The sequence below is a fragment of the Anoplopoma fimbria genome, chromosome 18 (assembly GCF_027596085.1).
Source record: "Anoplopoma fimbria isolate UVic2021 breed Golden Eagle Sablefish chromosome 18, Afim_UVic_2022, whole genome shotgun sequence".
Lineage (NCBI taxonomy): Eukaryota > Metazoa > Chordata > Actinopteri > Perciformes > Anoplopomatidae > Anoplopoma > Anoplopoma fimbria.
The window spans coordinates 2,172,995-2,183,393 of NC_072466.1; the positions used below are offsets into that span (position 1 = coordinate 2,172,995).

Genomic DNA, 10,399 nt, shown 5'->3' on the forward strand with positions numbered 1-10,399 from the left:
ATTATTTATTATTATTATATATTATTATTATATTATTATTATTATTATATTATTATTATTATTATATTATATTATTATTATTAGTATTATTATTATATTATTATTATTATTATAATTAGTATTATTATATTATTACTATTATATTATTATTATTATTATATAATTATAATAATTATTATTATATGATTATGATTATTATTATGATTATGATTATTATTATTATTATTATTATTATGATATTATTATTATTATTATTATTATTATTATTATTATTATGATTCATTTTTATTATTATTTTTATTTTTAATTTTATTATTATTATTATTATTATTATTATTCTGATTATTATGATTCTGATTATTATTATTATTATTATTTTTCATTATTATTATTATTATTATTATTATTATTATTATTATTATTATTATTATTATTATTATTATTATTATTATTATTATTATTCCTAGCAGTTTAAGTCATTTAATAACAGCACGATCCGCGAAAGTGGAAAAAAAGTCGCAGCTGATATTGTTTGTACCAGCCGAGCTTCCGTAACCAGGAAGTAGCTGCTGTTTCTCTACAAGGACATGTGCAAACATTAATGTTGTTTAAACAGCTTTGACTTTGTTCATTAACTCGTAAACTCTCATTCTGTTGTTTTTCTCTACTGCCAATCTGAAGGTGAGTTTATTTAAGAGAGAGAGGACTTAAACATGAAGATAAAGATATTCACTGTTTATCTGAATGCATAATTATTTATTTATTATTACCAGCAAAATGTGTTTAAAATATCTCAATTAAAGTACTCATTCTGCAGTAATGTGCGTTTGCAACTCATAGACATCAGAAATGTTGCAAAAGGTCACATTTTAAAATCTAAAACCTTTACACAATGCTTACATTTTTAATTTAAAATATTTATATTTTCTCTGCAATATCTTTATTATTATATTAATATAACTTCCAAAGAAGCAAAAGAGATCTCAAGCTGTATGAGAAATATTAAAGGCAAATAGATTTTTGTCCAATATTTAAATTAGGCCTACCCTTTAAATGTTATAACAATAATTGTGATTAATATGTAATGATTGTTTTTTGTGTAACAGAACACTTTTCGGTTCATATTAAGAGAGAGTTTGATACAGCAGAAAAAAAAGTATGCATGTCTCTTTATTAGTGCAAATGTCAAAAACAGACACATCCTGTTACTGTGGACTGAGGTTACAAACTGCAAACTGGGACCTTTGGTGAAATATCTTTATTATAATACACATTAAACTGTAAAAAACATTAAAAATCAACATCTCACAACAGGTTATAAAACTGAAACAGTTATATTACTTATGCTATGAAATACAAAATACCAAAATAACTGCTAACCTCTGCAGAGTTGTTGTGAACTTTGGTTTTGCGTTACGTGCATTAATCTACATACCTTTAAATAATCCTGCATGCATGCAAAAAAGACGGCATAAATCATTTTTATACAATTTAATTGCACGCTAACAATGTAAATTACTAGATATTTTAATATTAGGGATTATTTAGTTATGATATTAATTAAAGTTTGATTTCTTGCTGAATAAAATGTCAGAAAATTGAGTGAATTTGCTCCTTTTTAATTAGAAGACCATATTTTTGTTGTGTTGTTTCACCAGAGTGATGACCACTATACGAGCAAGTGTAGGTTTTTGTAAATTTGAAAGTACAGAAATGTTTGTGTCATAAGGTAACATCCTTGTTAAAGTGAAATAAGGTTGTTTGTTTGTGTTGATCTCTCCTCAGATGCCTCCCAAACCTCTGGAGCCTCTGGCCAAGAAACTCATGAAGGGAGTGATCGCTCTGGAGCTGCTGGGCGTCTTCGGGGCGTACGGGCTGTTTCACAAGATGAACAACAGTCAAGGTGTCGGATATTGATTATTACTTTATCATAGTGTTTGACTTGCAAAGAGCTGAAGACGCTTTGATCTGTGTTAAGTGACTTTACGTCTTCTAAAACAAATCCTGTTTTATTTCCACCACAGATTTCAGGAACACCATGAACAGGAGGTTTCCATCAGTTCTAGAAGGTGAGAAGACATTTATTTAGAATAATTGTGGTTTGTGATTTTTCGACATACTATACTATTTTTTTAACTTATTTCAGCATACAATACTATGACTTTTTTAAATCTTTTTTGGACATACTATGACTTATTTTCGACATTCTATACAATGACTTTATTCTTTTTTTTTTTTGGACATGCTATACTATGACTTATTTTTACTTATTTCGACATACAATACTATGACCTTTTTTTACGACATACTATACAATGACTTTTAAGTTTTTTCTTTTTTTCGACATGCTATACTGACTTTTTTTTTAACTTATTTTGACATACTATGATTTTATTTTGTTACATGCTATACTATGACTTTTTTGACATGCTACACTATGACTTACCTTTTATTTTTTCGACATGCTATACTGATTTTTAATTTTATTTTTTCGACATACTATACTATGACTTATTTTTACTTTTTTTGACATACAATACTATGACTTTTTTTCCGACATACTATACTGACTTTTTTTTTTACTTATTTCGACATACAATACTATGATTTTATTTTTTGACATGCTATACTATTTTTTTTCCGATATGCTAAACTATCATTTTTTTTGACATGCTGTACTTTTACTATATACTATTAACACAAACATCAATAGAGCAGCACAAATGGAAAAAAAGGTGAAAAAAGATGTAATTCGTTTAATACAGCATCACTGAAAATATATCACTTTGGCATGAAGTCTACAAAGATGTTCTTGAAAGAAAACCAAAGAGTACATCAGAAAATGTTAATAATTTTAATCTTCATTGATGTACATGTCTTCTTACAACGTAGGGGCAATATGAGTCAAAGTCTTTGATTTTACAAAACCAGTTTCTTCTCGTGTGTTTCCTCCTAGTTTACTACCAGTCCAATGAGTGGGCAGGGGTCTACGGAATCCGAGAGAAAGACCATGAAGCGTGGTCGGTCAAACAGGAATGAAGGTGTCCGTTAAAAAAATCCACAAACACACGGCAGCTGCTACTACTTCCTCTTCTTGTTCCCGAATGCCTTGACTCGACCGAAGTTCCTCTTTTTGTTGAACGTGGTCTTCTTCTTGCGCATCGTTTTGGCATCGCGGCCTTGGATCCAGTCGTCTCGATGGGCTTCCCACTTCAACTGTTTCAGGCCTAGAAAGGACAAAAAAAACAAGTCAGTCTCTGGTTTTATGGATCTAACAGAAGACTACAGCAACAAGTACAGAAGATGTGGACGACGTGTCTGTAAACCTGAGTCAACCTGTTTCAGATTATATGTCTTTAACTGAAGTTTTTTTGGGAAAGCTGTTGTCCAACTGATGTGTTTCTCTCAGTGGAGAGTTTAATAAACATGGCTGGTATCCAGCAAACTGAATAAAAACTTTCACCTTTTTCTTGTTAACATGATGCTCAGACATTAAAGATTCCAACTGGAGAACCAATATGTACTTATGATACCTGTCTACTCTGGCTTTAGAAGTGTCCTAACATTTTAACATATTTATACAGCACTCATCATATACACAACAAAAGGTGTGAACAGTGCTCCAATGTTTTCCATTTCTCCAGCCCACCTGCTTTGTCAGTGTTGGCCACCGCGTTCATTCCAATGTTATCAAACTTGGAGCCGGCGTTCTCATCCAACATTGAACCAAACTGAAAAAAAATAGTTTATCATTAGTATGTTAAAAATGTCAGGAAAAAACTTCATAGTATGTCGAGAAATGTTGCAAAAAAAGATACGTTGAACTATTTAAACTCATAAAACATCTCACCTCTTCAGCAGAAGCAAAAATGGCGGTATCTTTCTTTCCTTTCTTCTTCTTCTTCCCCTGTTTGGAATCTACGAGATGGAGCAACAATCAGTAAACCAACAACATAAACAACATAAACATTAAATATGAAAAATAAGGTAAACGAACCTAAAGTCCCAGAGAAGTCGAGCTCCTCGGAAGATTTCCTTTTCCCCTTCTTGGTACGAGGAGTGATGTCTGGAATTTCCATCTCATCGTCTGAAACTGCAGAAAAAAACATTTATTTTATTATTTAAAGCAGGAAAGTTTAGTTTGTGATCTTCTGAAACACAAAGAAGTAAACATATATATATATATTATTGTTTTTATAGAGAATATTTTACTTCTTTGATACATTTGCCTCTTTTTTATGCATTTATTTACTATTATTTATATGTTAATTATTGTTCATATGGAAATGTTGGCTTAGTTAAGTAAAAGCAATAATACCACAGAGTTTAAATACTTGGTAAGTAAAAGTCCTACATTCAAAATTTTACATAAATAACAGAACTTCTATCAAAATATACAAAAAGTACCAAAAATCAAAGTTCCCATTAAGCAGAATGGACTTTTCTTATGTTATATTATTTAATTATTGATGCATTAATGTGTTTATCACTTTAATGTTGTAGCTGGTGGAGCTCATTTTAATTACTTCAAATACTGCTGGGTACATTGTGTATTTACTCAATGAAGTTTTGTCTTAACAAACAATAATACATCATAATTTATTAGTTTATTTTAGTATTATTATCCAGAATCGGCAAAGTAACTTAAGTTATCAATAAGTGAAGTAAAAAGAACAATATTTGTGTCTGAGTTGTAGTAGAGTAGAATTCTAGTACTTCATACGTTGTACTTAAGTGGCGTTCTTCTATTTTCTGGTTTCTAATATTTTTCTGAAGCCATTTTTATTGTTTGTGTGAACATGTTCCACCTGTTTTTTTATAAATGTTATATTTAAAGGCCCGCTTTGTGACAATACTCCATAAAGTACTTGGTGTATATTTGATTAACGGAATGAAGTGAAGTTTGTTTGTTTGTTAACTCACCACCGAATGCGTCGTCATCCTCCAACTCTGGAACTGAGAGAAGAGACACAAACAACAGGTTAGAGTCCTTAAACAGCTAAACTCATCTTATATATGAAAGCATGAACAAGAATACGGACAAATATTAACATAAATATGATCTCAACTTCAATTTATATCCAATAGGAATTATTACTATTTTCAGCTAATTGATAAAAGCTCAATTTACATGTATAAAGATTATACAAAGAAGGCCGAATCTTTTTTAAACGCTTTAGAAACTTAAAAATCTACATCTTTACTAAATGTTTAGCAGTCAAATCAAATAGTTTACAGGATATTCAACCTTTGTTTCTTTAGAATGCATTAAATATTTGACTTGTTTCTTTACAGGACTTCTATAAAGGCAATAAAGTAGTTTATGAATTTGAGTTTACAGATAATTACAATCCCTCTTCAGCATAGTAGAGGTTGGTTTATGGCATATTTATCGGTTACAGTCGTCGTCTTTTTGATTCTTAAAAAGTTAATTTTGTTAGTACGCCCTCTGGTGTTTGGGAGAATAATGCAGCGTTCAACACATACAGTAAGACGTCTGGTGACTGAAATCCTTCATCCAGTTAAATTATATAGTTAAAAAACACGGAAAACAAAAAAGGTTTTCATAGAAATGTGGCTTAAAACTGGATTAAAATTCAAATTATGACTTTTTTGCTTCTGGCAGACAACAACCATGCTGACGCTGCACTAAAGGGGACATAAAACGGACTGTTAGTTTGATTAAAATGATAGTTTCCTCAGGTTTGAAAATAGGATAATGTAAGTATAGAACTCAACAACATGTTTAATGTATCTATAGTCTTTTTGCACAATGACCAATAAAGCTGCATATTATTATTATTTATATTTATGGAGAGAAGTACGTATTTTTATTTATTGACAGACTGTACATATTTATTCTTATTTTTATTAATTGACAGACTGTCCATATTTATATTTATTACATATTTATTGACAGACTGTATATATTTATATTTATTCATATTTATTGACAGACTGTACATATTTATATTTATTGACAGACTGTACATATTTATATTTATTGACAGACAGTACATATTTATTGACAGACTGTATATATTTTTATTTATTCATATTTATTGACAGACTGTACATATTTATATTTATTGACAGACTGTACATATTTTTATGTATATATTTTTATTTATTCATATTTATTGACAGACTGTACATATTTATATTTATTGACAGACTGTACATATTTATATTTATTGACAGACTGTATATATTTATTGACAGACTGTATATATTTATATTTATTGACAGATATTTATTTATTGACAGACTGTACATATTTATATTTATTGACAGACTGTATATATTTATATTTATTCATATTTATTGTCAGACTGTACATATTTATATTTATTGACAGACTGTACATATTTATGTTTATTGACAGACTGTATATATTTATATTTATTGACAGACTGTACATATTTATATTTATTGACAGACTGTATATATTTATGTTTATTGACAGACTGTACATATTTATATTTATTGACAGACTGTATATATTTATTGACAGACTGTACATATTTATATTTATTGACAGACTATACATATTTATGTTTATTGACAGACTGTACATATTTATATTTATATTTATTGACAGACTATACATATTCATGTTTATTGACAGACTGTACATATTTATATTTATTGACAGACTGTACATATTTATGTTTATTGACAGACTGTACATATTTATATTTATTGACAGACTGTACATATTTATATTTATTGACAGACTGTACATATTTATGTTTATTGACAGACTGTACATATTTATATTTATTGACAGACTGTACATATTTATATTTATTGACAGACTGTACATATTTATATTTATTGACAGACTGTACATATTTATATTTATTAACAGACTGTACATATTTATATTTATTGACAGACTGTACATATTTATGTTTATTGACAGACTGTACATATTTATATTTATTAACAGACTGTACATATTTATATTTATTGACAGACTGTACATATTTATATTTATTGACAGACTGTACATATTTATATTTATTAACAGACTGTACATATTTATATTTATTAACAGATGGATCCTCTCCCGTGTTTCTTTGTCGTTCCTGTTGCTGCTTAGAATCTGTAGCTGTCGAGTCACAATTTGAACTGAGCGTCTTCTCTGTTCCAATTGTTCCGAATTCTGTTCCAATTGTTCCGAATTCTGTGAGCCAATCAGAGTATCACTGCTTTTGGCGTCCAATCAGATGCCTCAATTTGTTCCGAATTCTAAATCCGGAGCTGCCATCGTGGATCCTCGCTACTCGAAGAATTCAAACCGAGCGCTCAGTTTGAATTCTGACTGGACAGGTATGACGTCATGAGTACAATACTTTCATTATATTCACTTTTATTGATAAAGTGCTCATTGATTAGAGTAGAATAGGAGTGTGAAACTCTGTAGAACTCATATTAATGTCTGACATTAGTCTCTCCCAGTTATCTGCCCTTATCTGAGTGATGACGTCAGCTCGACCGTAACTTTACAGCCGGAGCTTTATAGTTCTTACTCTTAGTCAAACTTTGATTTAAAGCTATACTGTACGATTTGAGAGAGCTAGCATGATTTGAAATTAGCTTCTCTTCGGAGTTCCGTTTAACTCCTCCCCCACCCTTCAGGACTCCCTGCCCCCACCCCTCGACACAGAGCCGTGCACGAGCGCTGCTGCTACTTAGCAACCAGGTAGCTACGCTGCCGCTGCCTCATTGAGCGAGAGCTGAGCTAACGGTCGGCTACTATACGCTTTCTTTGCCCTCCGTGAACGCGCTCAGGCCGGCTCAGGCTCGTACACAGAGGGGAGAGAACGCGCAGGCTTGTGATTGGTTCTTTAGATTCGGGTACAATGTCTCCGATTGGTAAGCATTTTAACAGGTTTATAGCCGATACAGAATTCGTTTTTGTTTCGCTTCTTTTTCATTGCCCATAAGTTATTTATTGCTGTCAGGATGTAAAAACCAATTTCAACAACATATTAAAAAGTGCATATCACTGGAAACCGTACAGTATGCCTTTAATGATCTAAAGTTATGACGTCACTCTGTTTATCTCTGCTTTGTGTTAACCAGCTAATGTTGGTGCTGTTTAAACCGTTTAGTTCAGCTGTCTGCTGGCTGCAAACATCACTAACACACCGCTGTCTGTTCAATAAACCTTATTTAATATTTAGTTAAACATAACTGTCACTGTTATTAATGTAGAGATCATAAAATGACCTGTTTCATTCATATACATATATGTCAACAGTCCAGTGGAGTGGAGAGAGTTTTCAAGTGTTGTGCTTCAACGTGATGTGAAATGTAGTGTGATCTAAGACGTTAGATTAGATGTGTGAAACTGGTTTGACATCTGTGTGTTCTAGCCTAATGTCTTCCTCTCATGATGACACTGTCCTCAGCTCACTCTCACCTCCAGCCTGTTGCCACCATTTCATGGCTGTTTACCTCGGCTCAAAACAAATGTATTTTAATTTAATCATTCACGCTTAAAGGCCTATTGCTTCGGTTATAGTTGCAGCAATGCAAATAATAATGCATGATTAAAAATGGCAACCATCGATATTAAAAATTGTATTGTCATATCAACCAACGTTGATTCGGAATTTGTTTGTTTCGGTGCACTCAACAAATGGCCGCTTGTTGTTGCCACCTGCTGGACCCTAATGTTGTCAGATTGAGCGGAGACAAGCTCATCAATAGCAAGTATGAAGCAGACGTCCTCCGTTTGGTGCTGATGGTGAAAACAACTATAAAACAAATAGATAGTAGCCCACATATATAATACAATGCAGAGGGTGATGCTAGTCCAGCATACAAAGGTGGTTAAAGTGGTGCTATGTTGACTAGATATGGTTGTCATAGACACATTTTAAAAAGCACTTTTTCGTTTAAAACGCTCGGGTTGAAGCTCTGCCCAGCGAAAATATCAATAAACAGAGAATACACAGATGCAGAATGCAGAAGACTGTGACTGATCCTAAAGTAAGGACATCTTTATGTCGGCTATACACACAGTGAATAACAGCCTCGTGTTACAAACAAAGAGCACCATAGCCTACGAAGAAGTAAAACACAGCCTAATACAGGCTAATGTCTACACCGCTGAAGCTGCCAAATGCAGAAAGTTATATTAATTACGATTTATCACCATTACAACTGGAAATAAATGGTCGACTGCGTGAATGTGTAAATGAACAGGCTCATAATATCACTGCCCATCTAGAGCACGGTAGATCGGACTATAATTAAGCATGTGTATTAATATATTAATGTGGTGCTTGGATGTATTTGCCGGGGATAGAGATCCAGGGTCCCCTAAAGCATGTTGGAGGCTCTACACCCAGGGTACCACACTGTAGGTAGGACAGCCGATGGTTTACACCAAACAATGCAAACCATTACATAGTTATAGTTTTCATTTGAATAATTGGATTCAATGCAATAAATAACTATTCATTCAATATATAAACATTAGAATATAAGGGGGAAAAAATAACAATGCAATAAAAAACTGAATAAATAACTAATACATTATAAATACAGCTTGTTCATGAACATGGAGAATAAAAAGAACAGTAAAACACCTAAACCTTGACGATGTCAATGGTCGTTATTTGGTTTCAGGTCAACCTAATTTTAACTTTGATCAGGTTTTGATAACTCCTCCTCGATGGGTTGCCAAAGGCTCTCTTTGATCAGTAAAATCCTCCCGTTGTCGATCAGAAGGTTCAGGTTTCCTGGATCCCCCTCTTCATCCATCACCCCAAACGCACCAACGACCTCCTCTGAGCTGACCTCCTGTAGAGAGAAACGTAGACATCAGGTACCTTCTGTTAGATATTCTCCCTCTGCAGCCAATGACCTAAACATCAAACGCATCCTTACCCTTTTTTAAAATCCAAATCAAATATCAAATAGACCCAGCAGTCATTGCTTATTCATTTTGAAAACATAACATCACTTCAGCAGACTTCGCTGTGTGTATTTTGAAGATGTGATTGTCATCATTCAGTCATTAATGAATTAATAATTAAATCATTCATTTATTTATTCATCTACATGTATTTATTTATGTATTTATTCATTTTATTCATTCAATCATCCATTAACATTTTACTTTAAACATTTTTTCTTTTAGATCTCTTCCTTTCCTTCCTTTCCTCCTTGCTCCCTAGTCCCCTTCCTTCCTTTCACACAGGTTGTGTGAATTATGCAAATTAAAAGAAGTTGACAATGAATCACATTTTCTTCTGTATTGTCCTTTTTATGGTGATATTAAGAATATCTACTAACATTTTAGCAATATGTTGGTGCACTGACGATGGACGGAATGATTGGTTCATTTTAATACTTTGTTTAAAAGCTTTGACATTATCAC

The 10,399-nt window shown here is 31.9% G+C and overlaps 2 protein-coding genes across 2 annotated transcripts in view; one reads left to right on the plus strand and one right to left on the minus strand.

Annotated features, from left to right (window-relative positions):
* The first annotated feature begins 551 nt into the window (after window positions 1–551).
* On the plus strand, window positions 552–3,046 carry LOC129106934 (protein CEBPZOS-like). Its single transcript, XM_054618218.1, has 4 exons — window positions 552–681; window positions 1,786–1,903; window positions 2,025–2,069; window positions 2,957–3,046. The coding sequence occupies exons 2-4, from the start codon at window positions 1,786–1,788 to the stop codon at window positions 3,037–3,039; spliced, it is 246 nt and encodes an 81-aa protein (XP_054474193.1). The 5' UTR covers window positions 552–681; the 3' UTR covers window positions 3,040–3,046.
* Window positions 2,742–10,399, minus strand: part of cebpz (CCAAT enhancer binding protein zeta) — a 21,297-nt gene continuing 13,639 nt past the window's right edge. The window contains 5 exon segments of the mRNA XM_054618216.1: window positions 2,742–3,227; window positions 3,650–3,731; window positions 3,851–3,918; window positions 3,998–4,093; window positions 4,924–4,956. Coding sequence (XP_054474191.1) covers window positions 3,082–3,227; window positions 3,650–3,731; window positions 3,851–3,918; window positions 3,998–4,093; window positions 4,924–4,956 — 425 coding nt within the window. The 3' untranslated portion in view covers window positions 2,742–3,081.

What these genes read in the sequence shown, in the direction of transcription:
- LOC129106934 (XM_054618218.1), top strand. Translation starts at nt 1,786, where the DNA reads ATGCCTCCCAAACCTCTGGAGCCTCTGGCCAAGAAACTCATGAAGGGA. An exon ending in CAAGATGAACAACAGTCAAG is followed by an intron (nt 1,904 to 2,024) that starts GTGTCGGATATT and finishes TTTCCACCACAG; the next exon opens with ATTTCAGGAACACCATGAAC. An exon ending in GTTTCCATCAGTTCTAGAAG is followed by an intron (nt 2,070 to 2,956) that starts GTGAGAAGACAT and finishes GTTTCCTCCTAG; the next exon opens with TTTACTACCAGTCCAATGAG.